A 23,371-nucleotide genomic window follows, 5' to 3' on the forward strand; every position below is an offset into this window, starting at 1 on the left:
GTATTGATAGGGGCCATATTTAAAGCGAATGTCTATTGCTACTGTGGAAGTGACGTAAAGACATTGATTTTATTTCAAAGGTTTCTGGCATCCTTTGATAAATGGCACTTTACCCAGTAAAAGTTTGCTATTCTGCATCTGTGTGATTTTGAGTGACAATAAAAAACTCCATGTATCTAATTTACACCATACAGCCCTACTCCAAAAAACTGTCATAGATTTAACTGTGAAGTTGGGTTTCAAAAATAAGTGTTTAAGGTTTTTAGAGCATGTTAGCAGTGCCAGCACAGAACAGACCATCATGGTTGCTGCTGATAGACTTGTATAAGTTTATGTTAGCAAACTACTGAAACAAATGATAACTCAGTGTAAAAGAAGGAAACTAAAACAAAAAGGAAGTCTAAGCATGTACATTTTGTTTTAGTTTTATGTTGTTGTTGTTTTAAGAGCTGGATAGCTGCACAGTAATAGGAAAATCCAGCTGTTAGCCCTAATGTTAGGGTTTGTAGAGGACTTTCTTGAACCATAGCTTCCCCTGACTCAAACGGGTTCTCCTCCACACTGTCCTCATTTATAAAATGTTGACAAACTGAAGTATTACGGCTAACAGGTGCATTTTTCCCATTTCAGTGCAGCCAGTATAGGCCTACTGCTAAAGAAACAAACAGTAAAAGTAGATCCTGAGTATTTTCCACTGAGTTAACACAGACCAATTTAAGTCTTTCAGCAGAAACCAACCAACCGGCACAGTGAAGTCATGTTCTGTACTGGAGCAAGATGGTGCTAAATATACTTTGAACACACTTATTTCTTAAAACAGCTTCACAGACGGTGTTAAATCTGTGATAGTTTTTTAGAGTAGGGCTCCTTGGTGTAAGTTAGCTGTAGAGTTTCCTGTCCACCTTAATGCATACATGCCTGTAAGACAATAATCAGGGCACGAGGGTGGCGCTTAAACTAATGGGAGGTATGACATTGCGGAAGGCTATTCCTGTCTGCTTACCACGCCTCTTCACAATAACGTGGAAGTCAGGAAATGCTTGTGTTAATATCAGGAACGGAGTGATCGGGCAGCTCAGAGCCGATCCGGGGAAGTGGACGGAGCCGACCGCTGAGATGGCTCAGGCGAATATCTCGGTGACGGAGAGCCAGTTCAGGTGTCCCATCTGCCTGGACATCTTGAAGGACCCGGTGTCTATCCCCTGTGGACACACCTACTGCATGGCATGCATCAACAGCTACTGGGACCGGGTGGACTCGGGTCAGTTCAGCTGCCCTCAGTGCCGGGACACGTTCAGCCCTCGGCCGGTGCTGCGGAGGAACACTGTGCTCGCCGAGGTTCTCGGCAAACTCAAGCTGAATGAGATTGACACAGCGCCGGAGGTCTACCTGGGGGGAGTCGGGGAAGTTCCCTGCGACTTCTGCACGGCGGAGAGTAAACTGAGGGCGGACAAGTCGTGCCTGGTGTGCCTGGCGTCTTTCTGCAAGCTTCACGTCCTGCCGCACCGTGAGGTCGGTACTTTGCGACGCCACAAGTTGGTGCCAGCGGTAGAATGTGTGGCGGAGAAGCTGTGCGCTCAGCACCGCCTGGGGCTGGAGCCCGAGGGGAGCGGCTCCGAGGCAGGGGCTGCGGTGGAGTGGAGCGGGTACTGCCTGCTGTGCCAGGCCGACCAGGAGGAAGCGCCCAGTGTGGAAGCGCAGAGAGCTAGGAGACAGGTACTGCTGAGAGAAACTCTGAGTATCGTATAATACAGCACAGAGTTAAGACTCTCACATTAAGTCAGGATACCCCGAAAAGTGTGTGTGTGTGGGGGGGGACCCTCAGTGGGAAAGAGCCACATAAAATTTCTGTTCACTTCTAAAAAGAAAAACATTGTTCATCAAACAAACAGGAAATACTTTCTTCTTCTCTTTTCTTAAAAATAAACTTAGTAGTGTTGAACTGAACTTACAGAATCCCCACAAAATTTACTGCAGATAATAAGCTGCTAAGTACGACTTTAGTATGTAGGAAGAGTCCAAACAAGAGTGAAATCGATTAACTAAATAGATTTAGATTTATAACTATTGCACTGTAAGGACGCCTTACAGCAGCAGTTGGCTGAGGTGATGCCACAGAAGTTAAATCATGCAAAATTATGTCTCAGTACCTGGACAGAGAAGATAAAACACACTCTGTTCTGTGCCAAACACCATCAGAAATAATAGCTGCACTATTTAACCCTGCTCACAGCTTCTCTTAATGCTTTCCAACTTTGTGGATAGCAACTACAATAAAATCTTCTTCTTCTTTTTTTGCATTTTAAAATAAGCTGCATCAATGCATCCATAATTTAAAGTTAAACCTGAGCATAATGAGCATACATGTCCTTTCATTATGTCTGCAAATAATTTGATTTGTTAGGTTTAGGAAAATCCTAACAGTATAGTTTGTTGGTTCCCAAACCCAACCCAACCGCACTGAAAACAACCATTATTAATATCAGTTTCACCTTTATCATAGCCATCCATATGATGTTTGTGGGTGTACTGTGGAGTATTTTAGTAGCAATTTCCAAAGCTGCAATTTACAGTAACCATCCAGATAATTTTCAATGGTGGTTTGCAAGCCAACTAATAATTAGTTAGTAATTACCTCTCAGTTTAGCACTTATTAATGATGTTGCTTATGAACAGTTATCAGTCTTTTAAAAGATAAGGCACTTGTATAACAGCTGTGTTATATATGAGATATTTTACGAGCTTTCACCACATGGACAGTAATTCCCCCGAATGCAGTAAAAATGCTCATGCCAAATATCTGAATGGATGTCTTATTCTCTAATTGTTTGTCTGTCCGCCTCCATCTGTTTCTCTGTTTGTCTGTCAGCTCCAGGAGTCTCAGAGGATGGTCCAGGGGAGGATACGGACCGGAGAGAGAGAGCTGCAGGAGTTTCAACAAAACTTGGAGTCTCTCAAGGTGACAAAAACACAAACACACCCAGTATGTCCTGATGATTCTGTGGCCTGTGGGTAGTTCTTGGTACTGGGAAATTAACTGGTACACCAGGAACTTACCTGGAAAATGTTAGCTGTTGTCACCCAATACCTCAGCTTCTCTTACAGAAAGGACAAACTCATAGACACACCTGTGTCACAGATCAGTAGAAAACTGCTCATTGGGTATAGGTAAATGTATGTATCATGGTAATTGGGCTATTAATATCCTTAAAAGATGACTTTTCAAGTAGTAAATGTAATTGTAACAGGACGTCTTTTTAAAGTTAATGACTGGCCGACCAGATGTAACCTAATGTCCATAGATGTCTAGTACTTGTGGTGTATCGCACTAATTAACAGAAACAAACTAATCCATCAGCCTCTAACACGGGCTTGCTGAAACTTTTGACCACTCTTCTGTGATAAATGTCTTCATTTTAGTGGGCTTCAGCTCTCCTGTTCCCACCTTTGGATGATCTAACATGCCTAGGACCATTACCATTGTTGAAAGTTCCACTATAGTCTCAATTTCAAATTTCAGACATGCCTTCAAGCTTTCTTCAAGCAGTTTGATATGATGCCGATAGTTTTCTAGCTCTCCATCCGTTGACATGGCAATGAACTCCAAAGCATGACATTTCCATCACCATGCTTCACAGCAAGTGTGACTTCCACTGGCACATCAGCTCCTGGGCTGAATTTGCTGGAGCAACCAGTCGAATATAAAATTAATGCTGACATCTGTTTGAAATCTATGCAACTTACACTCACTGGACACTTTATTAAGGACACCTTGCCTGTAACAGGCTGGACCCACTTTTACCTTCAGAACTGCTCTAGTTCTCCATGGCATAGTTTTGAAAAGCTGCTGCTCTGTTGGCTGCACATCCATGATGTGAATCATCCCAAAAATGCTACAGTTTTCATTGGCTCGACTCATTTTTTTCACACCACCGTGTTGCAGAGCGTAGTGTGAGATGGAAACCTGCTCAGTCCTCTTTGTGTTTTTAACACTGTAATATTTCATGAAACTGACCTTGAAATGAGTGTAGAGAGAGAAAGTTGGAAAGCCATTAAGAGTCAATCAATTCAAAGGGAGACAGGAAACCATTGGAAAGATGCTGAAACAGACACTGTGAAATAACTTGGTGCTCTCCTTTACTTCTTTCTGTTCAGACTTTTGTATAAAAATCCACAATTTTTGTTTGTTTGTTTTTACAAAATCCTGTAAACTAATGATTCATATGTTCTATAATGACACTGAGTCTGCTTTAACTGAGAATTATGTGGGTTTTGAAATTACTAATAATAATTTAATGTCTTTTTTTTTCAATTCCAGCTACTTGTTTGACATTCAGTATTTTTAATGTGTCCTGTTTTTAAAGAAACAGGATATATATATATATATATATATGTACAGTGGGGCAAAAAAGTATTTAGTCAGCCACCGATTGTGCAAGTTCCCCCACCTAAAATGATGACAGAGGTCAGTAATTTGCACCAGAGGTACACTTCAACTGTGAGAGACAGAATGTGAAAAAAAAAATCCATGAATCCACATGGTAGGATTTGTAAAGAATTTATTCGTAAATCAGGGTGGAAAATAAGTATTTGGTCAATAACAAAAATACAACTCAATACTTTGTAACATAACCTTTGTTGGCAATAACAGAGGTCAAACGTTTACTATAGGTCTTTACCAGGTTTGCACACACAGTAGCTGGTATTTTGGCCCATTCCTCCATGCAGATCTTCTCGAGAGCAGTGATGTTTTGGGGCTGTCGCCGAGCAACACGCACTTTCAACTCCCGCCACAGATTTTCTATGGGGTTGAGGTCTGGAGACTGGCTAGGCCACTCCAGGACTTTCAAATGCTTCTTACGGAGCCACTCCTTTGTTGCCCGGGCGGTGTGTTTTGGATCATTGTCATGTTGGAAGACCCAGCCTCGTTTCATCTTCAAAGTTCTCACTGATGGAAGGAGGTTTTGGCTCAAAATCTCACGATACATGGCCCCATTCATTCTGTCCTTAACACGGATCAGTCGTCCTGTCCCCTTGGCAGAAAAACAGCCCCATAGCATGATGTTTCCACCCCCATGCTTCACAGTAGGTATGGTGTTCTTGGGATGCAACTCAGTATTCTTCGTCCTCCAAACACGACGAGTTGAGTTTATACCAAAAAGTTCTACTTTGGTTTCATCTGACCACATGACATTCTCCCAATCCTCTGCTGTATCATCCATGTGCTCTCTGGCAAACTTCAGACGGGCCTGGACATGCACTGGCTTCAGCAGCGGAACACGTCTGGCACTGCGGGATTTGATTCCCTGCCGTTGTAGTGTGTTACTGATGGTGACCTTTGTTACTTTGGTCCCAGCTCTCTGCAGGTCATTCACCAGGTCCCCCCGTGTGGTTCTGGGATCTTTGCTCACCGTTCTCATGATCATTTTGACCCCACGGGATGAGATCTTGCGTGGAGCCCCAGATCGAGGGAGATTATCAGTGGTCTTGTATGTCTTCCATTTTCTGATGATTGCTCCCACAGTTGATTTTTTCACACCAAGCTGCTTGCCTATTGTAGATTCACTCTTCCCAGTCTGGTGCAGGTCTACAATACTTTTCCTGGTGTCCTTCGAAAGCTCTTTGGTCTTGGCCATGGCGGAGTTTGGAGTCTGACTGTTTGAGGCTGTGGACAGGTGTCTTTTATACAGATGATGAGTTCAAACAGGTGCCATTCATACAGGTAACGAGTGGGGGACAGAAAAGCGTCTTACAGAAGACGTTACAGGTCTGTGAGAGCCAGAGATTTTCCATGTTTGAGGTGACCAAATACTTATTTTCCAGCCTAATTTACGAATAAATTCTTTACAAATCCTACCATGTGAATTCATGGATTTTTTTTTCACATTCTGTCTCTCACAGTTGAAGTGTACCTCTGGTGCAAATTACTGACCTCTGTCATCATTTTAAGTGGGGGAACTTGCACAATCGGTGGCTGACTAAATACTTTTTTGCCCCACTGTATATATCAGTTGTATATTTTGAGTTCACTGTGACTGACCAACTCTTTTGTTTTAACGTTAAGTTATTTACAGCTGTAAAAAAAAAAATACATGCATACGCTCGCTTTTAAATTAGTCAAATGTTATTTTAATTGTTTTTGATTTTCTCTCAGGTCATCATGTTGTTATTGTTATTATGCAATGTAGGCAAGACTCACGCAAATTTTTCCCCTGCACACCAACATCCTGCCCTCTGGGGATCGTGTTAGTTCCAAGTACAGTGCCAATTTGTATTCTAGTTTCTCTAACACCCTTTCAGACTTCCAGGAAAGCTACTTCTCCTCCCTCCCCCGAGCATCGTCTCCTTCCATCCACTCTTGGGAAGTCACTCTATCCGCTCACAGTAACCTCAGACAGATATCCTGCCATCTTGGCTTGTTGCTCTGGAGGTTGACATTGTAATCGTGTGATTCTGGTTAGTTTGTCTGTTATATTAGCAAATTAAAAAATATTTTTAATTTTAATTTTAATTTTTAAAAATAATAATTTAAATGGTAATGGATCTACTTAAACGTGCAGGATGTTAAATGTTTATATTTAGTGTATTTTTACTCATAAAACCTACAAAGAACTAAATGGGAACATTTTCCGTTCTGTCCCAAAAGGTTGAAATCTGAACTTCCCACATATCCACAATGTAGTTTTGTAATTTAACAAATATAAAGTGTAATATTCTCTTTAAAGTGCTGAATTGGTCAACATTTTTTGCAGTGAATATATTGGGATAACATTTTCACCATATATAAAGAAAAAAAGAGTCCATAAATTGAGTACTGTGTAATAAAGTGATATGACACGGGGAATAAGAATTGAACATGCTAGCTGAAATGTATTTTATACTTGCTAAAAAAGTCTTTGTTGCTAATGACACCTTCAAGATACCTCCGGTACAGAAAAACTGCACTGCTCCGATGTGATTTTGGTCCATTCTTCCACACAAGCTGTCTTCTGATCTTAAACGTCCACCATCATTTCATCTTCAGCATCCTGGTTGATGGCAGCAGATTCTTGTCTCTGTACATTGCTCCATTTATCCTTCCTTCAGTTATATGAAGTCTGCCAGTGTCTTATGTTGAAAAACAGCCCCGCACCATGATGTTCCTACCACCAGGCTTCACTGTTGGTGGTTTATGGGTTGATGTGCAGTGCCACAATGCTCTGCGAGTGTAATATGTGGCTACATACTACAGACTGTGTATAAAAGATGGACCTAACCACAGCTGGGCAATGATGGCAACCTTATGTCCATAACAAACCTGTTGGTTTGTGATTTCCACATTATGAAGCCTCAACATTAGATATAAAAGTTACTATAATGGGTGAACTAAGTAATGCTAGCACACTGCATCCGTAAATCGTGCATATTTCATGCACAGTCACAAATAAATGCTAATTGATGCCAAATAACAGACTAATAAAACACTAATTTTACTCACCATGCCCAAGCACTCAGGGAGACACCAACACTAAAATAGACGAGGTCTATTTTCAAATTACCAAAGGTGACGCCTAACTGATGGCTGCTAGCTTCTTCTGGGCGTGCCATCAGTCAAAGCTACCTCGCCTTAGTACGCCCTAAAAAATTCCAAACAAGTGAGTAACACAAAAATTCACTTACCATACAGTTATAGTAAAGGTGAAATTGATATAGATGTTAAATAAAGTGTTTGCACTAGGCCATAGACCTGTCAGTGTCACTGCTAAAGGTGGATATTTTAACATGGGAGTCTCAGTGGATCCACTCTTGGACGAAGCCTCATTTGTTTTTTTGGCGTAATTTTTCGTCACCAAAGTTTTCTGCTTGTTAATTACCCATATAATTGTGTTCATTGTAAGAAAGTTTGTATGCCTGGATGAAACTACAATAAGCATGTCTTAAACACTGTGAAATAAGAATTTTTCTCACTCCTAATTGTTATTGTTAAGCACTTTGTGCAGCATCGGCTGTTGGAAATGTGCTATATAAATAAATCTGACCTTGACCTTGACCTAGAGAGTGAGGCCATTCGAAATGACATGGGTTTCTTTTTGAAGTATGTCATGAAGATATGTCTGTTAATATATCATAAGGCTGTTGAGGATGCCATCAAAGAGTTTTCCAGAAGATTGCATTCTCTGCTTTATGCCATCTTTAAATACATGCTCTGTTCTACTCTAATGTGCGTCTTTTAGGTGTCGGCGTCTGCTGTTCTGGAGGATGGTGAGGCTCTGTTTGCTGATATGGCACTATGCCTGGAGAAAACCAAGGCGGAGGTGAGTAGCAGGAGCTAGAAGCATAAGTTCTAATATTGCCAGTATTTGCAACAGTAGCAGCTCTGAGGAGAATAATGTGAAACGTTCACAGTTTTGTAAGGGAATTAAATCTTCTGCTTGTGTGCTGTAGGCCCGAGCGAGGCTGGAAGCGAAAGAGCGCGCAATCGTGGCGAGAGCTGAAAGTGACATAGAGCTGATGGAGAAGGACCTGGAGGAGCTGAGGAGGCGAGACGAGGAGATCAGCCAGCTGCTGCAGTCTGAGGATAATGCTCATTTCTTACAGGTGAGGATGAATGCAGTTTGCTGGTTACAAAGGGAAGGAAGTTTGTTACATTATTATATAAGTTTGTTCATGGAAAGACACTAGGTCGGCTTAAAAGTCATTCTTTAATATCACTTACTTATATACTTACTTAAAGGAGACCTGTTATATGTTTCCTTATTTTCTGCCATATGCTGACATTAAACATGGCTAAACTTGACAATCATGAGGGACACATAAATACATGTGATCTTTGTGAGGCAAAAAGATTTCAGACTGCTCTAAACGTTCAGTTCCCGAAATATTTTCCTTTACTTGTGGTCCTCTATGATGTCACTGAGATCAAACATAGTCATCTAAGGCAGCGGTCCCCAACCCCCGGGCCTCGGACCAGTACCGGTCCGTGAGTCGTTTGGTACCGGGCCGCGAGAGTTGAGGCTCAGGTGTGAAATGTCTGGTTTTCAGGGTTTTTATCGGTTTTCACCGTTATTTTGTTATCGTTTTTTCATTAACTCAGTTTTCCTGGGTCTTTTCACGTGTGTTATGAATAAATCTTCTTTTTTTCTGTACTGGTACTAGTTTTATTTTGTTGTATTTATCCGCGACACCTTAAAGGCCGGTCCGTGAAAATATTGTCGGGCATAAACCGGTCCGTGGCGCAAAAAAGGTTGGGGACTGCTGATCTAAGGCACACAGCTCTGGTTATGAGCACAGAAGCCCCTCCCATTACCTACCAAACCTTCTGTTTCTGAGTCTCAACCAATCAAAAAGAAGAAAGCTTAAAAAGAAGGTGGCCACACAGGGAAAGGAGCTTAAACAGACAAGACAGAAACGAATTTGGGTAGCTGCACCAAGGCCTAATATAAGATGCATACACTGCTCCCAAAATTAAAAAAAAAAAAAATCAGATTTCAGTGAAGCAAGCAACTCATGATGGATATTCTTACTGATGTGGATTCAATAATGTGTTAGGAATTAGAAGATGCCACATCATTTAAAGGAAATGAAAAGACACATCAAAAATCAAAATGAACAAATAATGAGGTAGGTTAGTCCATTTTGATAAAATTTAATTGCAGCAACTCAAAGTAGTACTCAGTAGTTTGTTCGGCCCTCACATGCTTGTATGCATGTTTTTGGCAACTCCAATACAGTCTTTGCTTATCACCTGTCCTTCACAGCAAACTGAAACAGACGTTGTAGGTCACTGGACACAATCCCATGTGCATCATGAACGTGCAGGTGCAAGTGTTCGGTTTATTGGTGAAGTTGTAGAACTTTGTAATTCCATGACGGGTGAGAACAAACTGATAAAATATTGAACTAACTTCAGAGTAAAAGAAAGAAAAGACTTCATTCTCACATTTGAGACACTGGGGCTATCAGATGTTCTCAATTGTTTCCAGAAAATCATCAATTATCCAAACGGCTGCTGATTGATTATCTGTTATTGGCTCATCAATTACAACAGAATTGGTTGCTGATGTGCTTTAAAGGACGCCTGCACATCGCCCACTTTTACTCTCGATTGTTCTCACTCAGAAAAATCAAATCGTTAGCAGCTCTTGTATTGGATACTCACCCATTACTGTTAATGCATCCTGGAGGACATAAGAACTCACCTGAGTGGGTACTTAGAAAGATCCAGTCAGTGTGTGAACGAGTTATGAGCAGAAAGAACGGATGAAAGGAGAGAATGAGTCAGCAGTGGCTAGTGGAAAAAGACGGCAACTGCCTAAGTGTTATTTTCAAATTTAATTGTACGAGGAATTGAGGGTGGAGGGTGGGGGGGAAGGCGGGCCAAATCTGCAGCGCCTGGAGTATAGTTTCCACTCTTTTCTCATTGGCTCAGGCCACCCAGCTGCTCTGCATGCCTTTCGCCACTGGTCGGCACTCCGGCACCCTCAGCCTGCCCACGGAGGCCTTCAGTGGTGCCAGGAGAGCACTGGGCCACCTCCGTAGCCACATAGAGGAGGTCTGCAGGGAGGAGGTCGACAAGATCACCCCCGCAGGTAGGTAGCACCACCTGGACTCAGGATGAGCTTCAAAGATGCTAAAACCGACTCACAGTTAGGGATGGGAATTGATAAGAATTTAGCAATTCATTATCAATATGACTTATCAATTCTCAATGGCTCTCAATGAGAATATCACATTACCATTACATTCATGGGAATTAATAGCATGCCGAGTGGTCAAATGTTTGTGCATGTTGGAGGTATTTCTCCTCTTTGTTGTGATCAGTGTTGGCGTCATTACTCAAAAAAGTAAATAAAAAAAGTTATTGCAGATATTACACAGAGCAATTTTCTAAAAAGTAACAACGCACGTTACTTAATTACACCCAGGAGAAAGACATTTGTTATACTACTCATTACGTTCCTTTCATGTTACTTTGTAAAATGACCTGAAACACTGTCAACAATATAAACCTACAGCCCCACACACCAACACAGATCCCTGTCCTGATGAGCACACACGTGACTCTTAGTATTTTGGTGTCAACACAGAGCTGACAGCACAAATCAAAGATGAAAACCAACACAAAGAGACTTTAGAGCGGTCGACACAGGAGTTCTACTTTAGAAATGTGGACAGGTAGAAACAGGGGCTGCAGCCTGACTGCTCATCAGTTTGTTACCTGTTGAAGTTCACCAGCGGCTGACTTCACAGCAAATGATGGCTCATTTTAGCACAGTGCTGGACTTGGTCAGCATTTACTCAGCTTTAACGTCAATCTAGGCTCTTGGTTAGCTTAGCGTTGGCATTCTGTCTTTGCAGGCGCTTGCTAAGAGCCAAAGTTGTAATGTAATGTCCATATCCACGCCAAAGACACACGAACTGAAATCAGCTGGTCGTAGCAAGAGTGCAAGAGGAATCGATAGGCAGGAAGATTCCAAGGAACTGGCCTACTGGGAACCGGTTTTTGTAGAGAACCGGTTCTCGATTCCCATCCCTTCCCATGGTCTATATTCGGATCATATCACAAGTCCATTTATGGATTCATATACATATATGAGCTGTATGTGCACTGTATTATTATTATTATTATTTTTGTTATTATTTCTCTTCCAGTTAATGATAACTACAAATCTGGTGGAGAGCATGTAAAAAGTAAGCACAACAAACACGACACACACAAAAATGCAAAGTCAAAGCTCAGGGTGACCCGTTTTTACCAGGTTTTCCATGACCTTTAACACCGAGTGGAATTGTTAATCATTGATGCTGAAGAGGACCAGGATGAGCTCCTCTCTATTCTAATCTGTTCATTTTGGTGTCATTTGAAGCAGCACCGTCCACATTATATTAGGGGGTTAGCACAAAGATAGTGGAGCTAATTAAGACATGATGTGATTAAGGGATTGTAGTGTGGATCCATCAGTGTGAGCACTTTCTGCAGTAGTCTCCATATTATAGAAAATATTTCATTGCTGTAAAAAGTGTGAAACAGTTTTCTTGCAGCAAAACCATTACATTAAAATTCAGTGTGTTAAATACGTTGCAGCTGTTTATGGACAAACTTCGGACATTTTATCGTCCCATCCTTTCACTTTTTTATAAGCATGTTAGCACGCTGAGATAGTGGACACTGCATGTTACCATGTTGCTGATAGCATTTTTCTCAAAGCACTGCTGTAACTGCAGCCTCAAAAAGTTGCCGGCATAACTGCAGATTTGTTATTAATTCATTTTTTATATTTTTTTCCTAAGAGCTTTTTTAACCTCCTAAGACCCAAACTCTTCCATGGCAGCATTTTTAATTTCTCTTTGCTATTTGGGCTGATTAGGACCTGATGAATGTAAAAACAAAGAATTACGTGATTTTTTTTTTTTTTTTTTTTTTTTTACCTTATTTTTGTTTCTGAGAAAAATGAGATTCACATATGAGGACATTCACATTAAATTTCGATAGAACAGTGGCAGTGTAACGTCCTTGTCAGTGGATATCAGGCCCTTCTGGAGCAAAATTTGGTATTTTGGTCTAGACAACCCAAAATGGGTAGTCAACATATGTGGACGCCAGGTCCTAGGAGGTTAAATTGTTTTTTTGTGGGGGTTTTACAGGGAGTGCAGAATTATTTGGCAAATGAGTATTTTGTCCACATAGAATAGAATAGAATAGCCTTTATTGTCATTGTACAGAGTACAACGAAATTGGAGTGCCACTCCCTTGGTGCAAGTTTCAATAATAAATATAAATGTAAAATATAAAAAGTACAAAAAAAACAATCATCCTCTTCATGCATGTTGTCTTACTCCAAGCTGTATAGGCTCGAAAGCCTACTACCAATTAAGCATATTAGGTGATGTGCATCTCTGTAATGAGAAGGGGTGTGGTCTAATGACATCAACACCCTATATCAGGTGTGCATAATTATTAGGCAACGTCCTTTCCTTTGTCTGTGAAGGTTCTCAGTCATCCAGGTCATCGTAGTCAAAGGAGCTTGACAATGGGGATGACAATGTTGTTGCGTCTGTCCTTCTTAGGACAGCGAGGGAGGATAAGAAGGACAGACGCAACAACATTGTCATCCCCTATGTAGCCGGTGTATCAGAGAAACTCAGGAGAGTTTTCTCCAAGCATGACATCCCAGTGTATTTCAGACCCAGCAACACGCTCAGACAGAAACTGGTTCACCCGAAAGACAAAACGCCAAAACACAGACTTAACAATGTGGTGTATGCTGTACAGTGCAGCGAGGAATGCTCAGACCTCTACATTGGAGAGACCAAACAGCCACTTCACAAGCGCATGGCACAACACAGAAGAGCCACCTCCACAGGACAAGACTCAGCAGTCCATCTGCATCTTAAGGATAAAGGACACTCTTTCGAGGATGCCAATGTTCACATTTTGGACAGAGAGGACAGATGGTTCGAAAGAGGAGTGAAAGAAGCCATCTATGTCCACTGTGAGCGACCATCTTTGAACAGAGGCGGGGGTTTACGACACCAACTCTCTGCCATCTATAATCCAGTTTTGAGATCCCTTCCCAGACGCCTTAACGCCCACTCACATCCTGGGCCATCTGACCTCAGGAATTCACATGATAAGGTGGGGCCAGGTTTCACAATGAACACACCCAAAACTCTGGCTGATTGGGACCCACGCCCAGTTTCACACCTTGGCTCAGGCGATTAGAGGATCATCAGGGGGTCCTTTTGTCCCTCTGTGGGGGGACACTCCCACTGGGTTTATATCTGGGACTCTCCACCATTTGACCTTAGAACTGAAGAAGCTTCTCGGATGAGAGGTGAAACGTCTTCAAGCAACTTAAAGAAGTCCAGACGCTTTTCTTTCCAAGCTCCTTTGTCCTTTCCTTTGGCAAAATGGGTCAAAAGAAGGACTTGACAGGCTCAGAAAAGTCAAAAATAGTGAGATATCTTGCAGAGGGATGCAGCAGTCTGAAAATTGCAAAGCTTCTGAAGCGTGATCATCGAACAATCAAGCGTTTCATTCAAAATAGTCAACAGGGTCGCAAGAAGCGTGTGGAAAAACCAAGGCGCAAAATAACTGCCCATGAACTGAGAAAAGTCAAGCGTGCAGCTGCCAAGATGCCACTTGCCACCAGTTTGGCCATATTTCAGAGCTGCAACATCACTGGAGTGCCCAAAAGCACAAGGTGTGCAATACTCAGAGACATGGCCAAGGTAAGAAAGGCTGAAAGACGACCACCACTGAACAAGACACACAAGCTGAAACGTCAAGACTGGGCCAAGAAATATCTCAAGACTGGTTTTTCTAAGGTTTTATGGACTGATGAAATGAGAGTGAGTCTTGATGGGTCAGATGGATGGGCCCGTGACTGGATTGGTAAAGGGCAGAGAGCTCCAGTCCGACTCAGATGCCAGCAAGGTGGAGGTGGAGTACTGGCTTGGGCTGGTATCATCAAAGATGAGCTTGTGGGGCCTTTTCGGGTTGAGGATGGAGTCAAGCTCAACTCCCAGTCCTACTGCCAGTTTCTGGAAGACACCTTCTTCAAGCAGTGGTGCAGGAAGAAGTCTGCATCCTTCAAGAAAAACATGATTTTCATGCAGGACAATGCTCCATCACACGCGTCCAAGTACTCCACAGCGTGGCTGGCAAGAAAGGGTATAAAAGAAGAAAAACTAATGACATGACCTCCTTGTTCACCTGATCTGAACCCCATTGAGAACCTGTGGTCCATCATCAAATGTGAGATTTACAAGGAGGGAAAACAGTACACCTCTCTGAACAGTGTCTGGGAGGCTGTGGTTGCTGCTGCACGCAATGTTGATGGTGAACAGATCAAAACACTGACAGAATCCATGGATGGCAGGCTTTTGAGTGTCCTTGCAAAGAAAGGTGGCTATATTGGTCGCTGATTTGTTTTTGTTTTGTTTTTGAATGTCAGAAATGTATATTTGTGAATGTGGAGATGTTATATTGGTTTCACTGATAAAAATAAATAATTGAAATGGGTATATATTTGTTTTTTGTTAAGTTGCCTAATTATTATGCACAGTAATAGTCACCTGCACACACAGATATCCCCCTAAAATAGCTAAAACTAAAAACTACTTCCAAAAACATTCAGCTTTGATATTAATGAATTTTTTGGGTTCATTGAGAACATGGTTGTTGTTCAATAATAAAATTATTCCTCAAAAATACAACTTGCCTAATAATTCTGCACTCCCTGTATGTGCTCAGAGGGGATCTTTCTTTCTTTCTTTCTTTCTTTCTTTCTTTCTTTCTTTCTTTCTTTCTTTCTTTCTTTTTTTTAATGGAAACTCTCCAAATTTGTCAATTTGACTGAGTGGCATGTTGTTTGTTGTGACATTATTTCAAACCAAATATCATTCATACCATTCATATCTGTTGTATTGGGGAGGTGGTCGAATTCACAGTGCGGTGAACTCCAAACCTCAGCAAGTGCAACTGTCTACAGGGCAACATGCAACCAGGGGTAAGTGGCAAAAAGATAATGTAATATAATGTAATGTAGTAATACTTACTTCGTGTACAAAAACAGTCTCTCACATTTTTCTGGAGGAATTTTGGCTCACTCTTCTTTACAATGTTGCTTCAGTTCATTACACAGCATTTCAGTCAGGTCGACTTGGCCATCAAAACATCCTGATTCTTTTATTTTGAAGCTGCTGAACATCACTTCAGTTTACTTTGGTATAAAGTGGAGACTGCGAGGTGCTCGGGTCCAGTGGCTGCAAAATGAGCCCAAATCATCACACCTCCACCCCCATGCCTGGCAGTTAGTGTGGGGTGTTTGTACTCATATGCTCTGACTTTTTTCCTCCAAATGTGGTGCTGTGCATTTTGGCCAAACTGTGTGGTCTCATCTATCCACAAGTCTTGTAGTTTGTTCAAATGCAGCTTTACTGTGCTGCCATGTTTTTCAGAGAAAAGAGGTTTTCTCTCAAAAACCTTTTCAAATAAAAAGTCTTGTTCAGTACTTTTTCTAATTGTGCTGTCATAAACTTTTAACATGCTAACTATGCCTTTAAAATCTGCTCACATTTGCTGATGATCAGCAAATCAAGTGATTTGATTAGCAGCGCCTGGCTGCTACTCACCATCCCTATAGAAACAATAAGCATGCACTTAGTTTTTCACCAGGCTGCATAGTGTCATATGAAATGTTTCTTTTCACATGACTATAATTTAATATAATAAATATGATATATCCAAATGACATGAGATCCTGCCTCTCCTGGATCCTGGTTCTGTTGGACGTCTCTTTCTGTTAAAAGTGAGTTTTTCTTTCCCATTGTTGCCAAGCGTTTCCTCATAGGGGATCGCCTTAATTGGGGGGTTCTCTCTGTAATACTGTGGGGAGGAGACTGTTGCTGTGAATTGGTGCTATATGAATAATACTGAACTGAAATTCACTGCTTTGGTGTGCGCTCCCCAGTTTGGGAGATTTCTGTTGCCTCCTCTTGAATATCAAGGGACTTGTCTTGTTTTACTCAGTGCATCAGAGAAATACAATTATAGCCCAGGTACCTGTGAACTGACGTGTGATAAGAGGCTTACTCTCATGACAACAACAGTAAGTTACCGACAAGTAACCAGATCATGATTCAAGAAAAGCGACATTACAAGTCTTATCTCCAGTGTCACTGCATTACAGAGAAGGTCTGCATGAGATTCATAACAAAAGAAAATGTATCACAGTGGGGATTTTAATGACTTACCATTCCACCACCATGCTACGAGGTGGCATGGTGATAGGTTGGATTGCGCTGTTTGAACCCTGCTTGAAGGGTACAATAAGTGCTGTGTGAATGTGTTGTGCTTTTGGAATCAATAAAACTAGAAAGGTACTTTTAAAGGGGCTTTTAAAGTGCACAACATTACATAAGTTTAAATAAGTACAAGGTAGTGTATAGAGTTTAGCAGTGCAGACCGTCCTGCAACGCTTAATTCGATTTTCATTAAATTCTTAGATTGTACCGCCTTACAGAACCTCTAACATGGTTACAGTCTGATTCTGTTTGTTCAGAAATCAAAAATGCGAGTCCCAGAGTCAACCTAATCATGGTGTGTTCATTATTAACACGTTACAAATTTAATAAATGCCAGTAAAGGTTAAGTTATGTGTTCAATAACTACCTTCCAACCAAGCCACCCACTCTTGGTACTGCTGAACCTTGGACAGCGACGGTCAGCCATCATGATAAAGGGCCAACAGCATGAAAACGCTGCCTCTAAGTTACTAAACTGCATGTAAACATGTTTCCTATTTCTGTTTAAGCTGGTTTAAAATACAAAGAAATGTTTCCATTTGTTAACTTGAAAACTTTTGTGGTGTTCCCAACGTGCTATTCAAAATTCATTCAACATTTTGCTCATCATCCCTCTACAGCTTAAGCAAAAGAAGATAAAAAATGTTTTATTGATACAGTTTTGTTCAGCAGGCACTTTTCTGTTTTTTTGTCTCGTTCAAGCAGCACCAGTGTCGTTCCCGCTGTCGTCTCTGTCTCTGCAGGCGCCTGATCAGAGGATGAGGGCAGCTTTCCTCAGGTGTAAGTATATCATCTTTTTTCCCTTAAGTGTGACTCAGAAGCATGCTTTTTTCCTTTTTTAGTGCCTTTTTTAGTCCCTGGTACAACCATTGAGAGCAAGCACCCTAATTGTCATTACCCATCTTTCTCTGCTTTGTCACCTCTTTTCCCTCAGTCTTTGCTTGTTCTGCGTCCTCCTACTTGACCAGATAATAAGAATCCTGCTGGGAAATCTGAAACCTCAGTCTAGATGCTCATTAATGATGGATGGACATCATACTGTATTTATGACTTCCTGGTCTATCATTAAGATCAGCACCATGTTCCAACACGACTGAGCCTGCTGACACAATGACAGCATTACCAGCACCTTGTCAGGGTTTAATAATTCATTTGGTCAGTGTCTGTGTGTCGTTTGTGTCCACTGTGCCAAAAAGTCAACTGAAATACTGCAAGGCTTAAACGTCAGTGGGAAAACCTCTACAACCTGACAGAGTAGACAACAGCTGGTTCAGTTCTCTGCTAAATTAGGAGGATAATAGCAAGTTTTCTCCTGATGCCAACTTTATTCTGACTTTATAAGAGGAGGAAAATCAAATGGAGAGTGGGGAGAATTAGAATGCAGCTGGTTGGTATGGCATCATGACCATCTTGGAGTTTTGAAAACACATTTGATCAGCAAGCAATGGATCTTACAGTGAAACTGTTCTCATTGGCTAGGGACTTGTCAATCACAGGTTGTTAGCTAATGAAAATATCTCCCTTTCTAATAAACAGAATGCCCAAAATTTTTAAGATGAAACTGAAATGAATTGCTCATCAGGAAGTTGTTTACAAAGGTCAGACCTGAGACACCTTTACTTCCAGACTTCTATAGAACGTTTAAATTGTCTTCACGTTTCAGAATTTAAAGTTTTATGCATCAGTTACCCTCAAACACCCACTCCTCTGCTTAACAGAAAAGTGTTCTGTAGTGTTCTGTGGTGTTATGGCCACCAGTGTTATGACTAAGGATTTAGTCATAAATCCTGGATTGCAAATGACATTGCTAAATGTCATTTGCAATCCAACTGTTTCATTCAGAGCCTTTTTGGTGTTTAACTGTTAGTTTTTTTTTCTTTCTGTTTCCTTGCTCTAGTTTCGTGCCATCTGACCTTTGACCCCGAGACAGCTCATCCTACCTTGGTTCTCCTGGAGGGGCCCCAGGGTGCTCATTGTGGCGAGGAGCCACAGCCCTACCAGCCTCATCCACAGCGCTTTGACTCAGTGGCGCAAGTCCTGTGCAGGGAGGGCCAGTTTGGTGGTGCCAGCTACTGGGAGGTTGAGTGGAGAGGAGGTGGGTGGATTGACATAGGCGTCACCTACCGTGGGATCGGGCGCAAAGGTGGCGGGAAGCCCTGCCTGCTTGGGCGCAACGAGCACTCTTGGCGGCTGAGGTGTAGTCATGCTGGATATGCTGCATGGCACGATAACCGCAAGACCACGGTCGCTGCACCGCCCTCCCCCAGGATCGGCGTGTTTCTGGAGCGCCAGAAAGGAGCTTTGTCCTTTTACAGCATCTCGGACTCCATGGTGCTCCTGCACACTTTCCATTATTCGTTCTCTCAGCCGCTATACCCCGCCTTCCGTTTGGATCTGGACTCAACTCTTGTCATCTGCCCTCATGAGGGAAGCTAACTATGCCCCCATGTTTTTCCAGGACGTCTCATTTATCTTCTGGAGGAAAGGGCTGCTCGCTCTGCCAATTGATATGAGTGAGTGGTGAGGAAATGGCACTTTTCTGTGTAATTCTCTTTGACTGTAATATTCTCTTTGATAACTGCCGGGTTGAGTGGCAGAATTGCATAATTTTTTTAACAGCATGCATGTTTTTTACAGTGTACTTTATTACATAAAAGCCCATGTGTCATCATTTAAACCAGATACACACAGGTTAATAAATATACACATATACATATATATAAACTGATGCTTTCAGCAAATTGAAAATATACCCTCAAGTTGGATTTTATGCTAGCTTTAAAAGACTGCAAAAGTTGTGTAGTGCTGAAAATCACTTGGTTCCCACAGCTAATTAACTAACTGGTAACAGGCCATAGACCAGGGGTTCATCACATTGTGAAAGACTGTTTGAGCAAATATTTAAACAAGAAAACAGTTTCCCAGAAATGGGAAAGAATTTCTGGTCCATAATAAGCCATTATCATGGGTGATTTCCACATCTGTGAAAGCACCATTATTGTTGGCTGATACATGCAAGTTTGGGGGCAACACATGCTTTCAAAGCCAGTATTTTCAGGGAGGTCTGTGCTTATTTAAAGGTACAGTAAGTGGGTTTTTAATGTTATTTATTAGAAAAATAGTGTACTCAAAAATATACATAGATCAGTCAGTAATTATGCCACCCAACAAATTGATGCATTCTTATAAACTTTAAATGAATCCATTAAAAATACATAGGAGGATGCGTGGGTTTGTGGAAGGCACCATGTTGCCCACCATCTACAGTACAGTAGCTGAGTTGGACATCACCGTTCCACCTAATTGTGTTTCATGTACATGACTATAGACCGGCCAAATACATAATACACCTTACAACTTTGTATTTTACAGTTCCTTCAAACTATATCTGACTATTTAACATTTGAACATGTACATTTTTATCATTTTGTCTTTTTCTTTACCTCTCCTCACTCATTTCTAGCTTATCCTGTTCCTTCTTACCTTAACCTCATCTCCTGAACTGAAGTTAGGGTTCTAAATTAGAACTTCTAATGTGCATAATCATGCTAATTTACGATATTGTCACAATTACTTATTGTTACCAACAAGCCAGCTAAACAACAACTGCCATTTACAAGTTAACATTAGGCCAGCTAATGTTAGGAAAGTGTTTGTCACTTTCCCTGTGATAAACACTTGTATCCCATTGTATCAGAGTTTACTTGCTAGGTGTCAAAGTCCAACATAATGCCAGCTAACAGCAGCTAACAACGGTAAAAACAGCGGTGCTTATCAGCAGCTCACTGAGGTTCGCTTCACTGACTTATCGGCTCGAATCGTAGTCCTTTCACTAAATTTTACAGCATCTACCAGAGCAAACAGCATATTGATAGCTAAATGTCGAACGGCTGTGGTCAGAGGTGATTCGTGTGTCAAAAAAAGTACTGCAAAACTGCAAAACACATATTCATTGTTTAATTCCCGATTTATTGCTAAGTGAAAAGTGTTTGTCCACCAGCAGGCACCGTAGCTGGAATTATTACACTTGAATTGAGATGATAAGTAATCAGAGCTCAGTTGACTGCAATTTACTGACATCTGGTGGTGAGATTTTACACACTCTACCTTTAAATAAGACACTGCCAGACCACATGAGCACTGTTGAACATGAGAGAATATTTGATTATAGAGCAACAGGTCTGGAAAACCGTGATAAATATTCCTCAGTCTTGACTTTGTGTTGCTGGCATCAAATTTAAAAGGACTATTTTTTTTTACATTTTCTTTTTACTTTTAATTACAAAAATTTATTAGTTTTAACAGGAATGTTTACTTTTTTAAAATTTAATTTAAATATGGGGTTAAAATAACTTTTACAGTGTGCTGACCTTGTTGTAATATCAGGTGGTATTTGTGTTCCAGTAAGACATGGATGAGTTACTATGAGTTAACATACAATTATAAATATGCTCATATTTTGTAATCTTTTTGAACATTTTTTGTGTTTTTGCCTCTGTGACAGATGTTTACTGGGAAAAAGCCATATTCACAGATTTACTGAGCAATGGAGTATAAAAAGAAGAACCATACACTTCAGCGTGTTTGTAGAAATCATTTGACTGGAAACATGTGCGACAGTGTTTCCCACAGATTCTAAATCAGCAACAGAGAAATATTCATTGGTTTCTCCTCCCTTTGTGTTTGATGTTATTTTCATAGGGTTGTACATTTATAGGAGTCAAAGGTTATTTTTTTCCATTATCAGTTATACTAATGTGACATGGGAAACCTCTGGGCATTTTTTCATTTAAACCTGCAGAAGTGACCTCAGCTTCAGATAAATTAAACATTGTTTTGCATTAATCTTAAATTAAATGAAGGAATAGTTTAATATGTTAAAAAAATGCTTACAGAATTCTGTTGGGAAAAGTTGTAGCACAATAAATATGGACGTACAATTTCTTAAGGTACTCAACGGGCAGGTTGTCCCACTTCTTGTTTGTTTAGCCTGAGTTCTGTCTTATCATCCTTGAATGATTCTGTTATGTTGACATTAAGACTCTGTGGAAACCATACTGGCTGTTTATCTTGCTGCTGGAGACAGCTCTTTATGACTTTTGTCAAATATTTAGGGTCAGTGATGTGCTCCAGAGGAAAACTGGGACTAATCATGAGCCTTTCCTTGTGGTACAGTGCGATGGAAAACAATCAAAAGATCCAAGTGCCTCAAACATTTGCACAGAACAACACTTGCTATCATTGCAGCACTTTGATTGCTTCTAAGTCTATGATTATAACTTTTATCTAAGCAACTCAGATTCTATCAAATCACATACATGCCGATCTCATTCATTTTTATTGATGTAGCGCCAAATCACAACAACATTCGGCTCAAGGTACTTTGTACTGTAAGTTAACACCCCACGTTAATACAGAGAAAACCCAACAATCAAATGGTGACAGTGAGAAGGAAAAACTCCCTTTTAACAGGAAGAAATATCCATCATGCAAACCCATGAGTTGGTTCGGGGTGAGGGGAGGATGACGGAACAAAAAGAAAAAACTGTTAGAGAGAGCCATTCCGTGAAAAAAAATACTTTGTGATTTTAAAACTGTGGGGTGACATAAAGAAGATCATGTCTTCCATCTGAATGGACACCATACTATAGCCACTGCCTTTCTTGACTTGGCAGGGGTGGGGGAACTCCAGGCTTCAATGGGTGGTGTCCTGTAGGTTTTAGATGTGTTCTTGATCCAACAGCTGATTTAAATGGCTAAATTATGTCCTCAACATGTCTTGAAGTTCTCCAGAGGCCTGTTAATGATAATAATTTGATTCAGGTTTGTGGACCCAGGGTGAGATCTAAAACCTACAGGACACTGGCCCTTGAGGCCTGGAGTTCCCCACCCCTGACTTAGAGGGTTGTTTTCTTTTTAAAAGGCACTTTTGCAGAGGATTATGATCACCTGACCAGACACTGTGTAGGGCCTTCAAACCAAACTATGGAAGAACCTCAGAATGCAACACAACCTCACATGTACAGATAAATAAATGTGTATATATATCATTCACAGAGCTATTAGAAAATATTTACATTTTTTTAACATGGAGTGCACTATTCCACAAGCTGTAGGCCTGTATCATGAAGTCTGTAAAATGAGCATCCTTATGTATGTTTGTCTACCCGCTGTGCTTCTGTTACTGTTATTGTTTATGTTACTTATATTATATATGTTGTCTTACCAAATGAGTTTATTCCTTTCACTCAGCTCACAAAAAAACTGACCGATCAGGGTCTAAACATGCAGTGAGTTTTTCTTAATAGTGAAAGGATTGATAGTACTTGTTAAAATGATTTATTTCAGATGTTTCTTGTATTTTTTTCCCTTGTTGATGTGCAATAAACTCTATATTTTATGATTTTCTTCCCTAATAAAATGGCTTGACCTTTACTTGAAACCAAATTTTCACATATTGAGAATTCAATTTTATTTATATAGCTCCAAATCACAACAGCAGTCACCTCAAGGCGCTTTGTATTGTACAGTAGATCATACAATAGATACCGAGAAAGACTCAACAATCATATGACCCCCTATG

General features: G+C 40.9%; 1 protein-coding gene across 1 annotated transcript; it reads left to right on the forward strand.

Annotated features, from left to right (window-relative positions):
- Positions 1-915: 915 nt before the first annotated feature.
- Positions 916-21,253, forward strand: LOC309708512 (E3 ubiquitin/ISG15 ligase TRIM25-like). The gene is made up of 9 exons (XM_082536620.1): positions 916-1,716; positions 2,870-2,959; positions 8,214-8,294; positions 8,425-8,577; positions 10,409-10,568; positions 11,632-11,670; positions 15,417-15,491; positions 17,491-17,568; positions 18,686-21,253. The coding sequence occupies exons 1-9, from the start codon at positions 961-963 to the stop codon at positions 19,222-19,224; spliced, it is 1,971 nt and encodes a 656-aa protein (XP_082392746.1). The 5' UTR covers positions 916-960; the 3' UTR covers positions 19,225-21,253.
- The last annotated feature ends 2,118 nt before the right edge of the window (positions 21,254-23,371 follow it).

Source organism: Aulonocara stuartgranti, assembly GCF_965226115.1.
Source record: "Aulonocara stuartgranti genome assembly, chromosome: 6".
NCBI classification, from domain to species: domain Eukaryota; kingdom Metazoa; phylum Chordata; class Actinopteri; order Cichliformes; family Cichlidae; genus Aulonocara; species Aulonocara stuartgranti.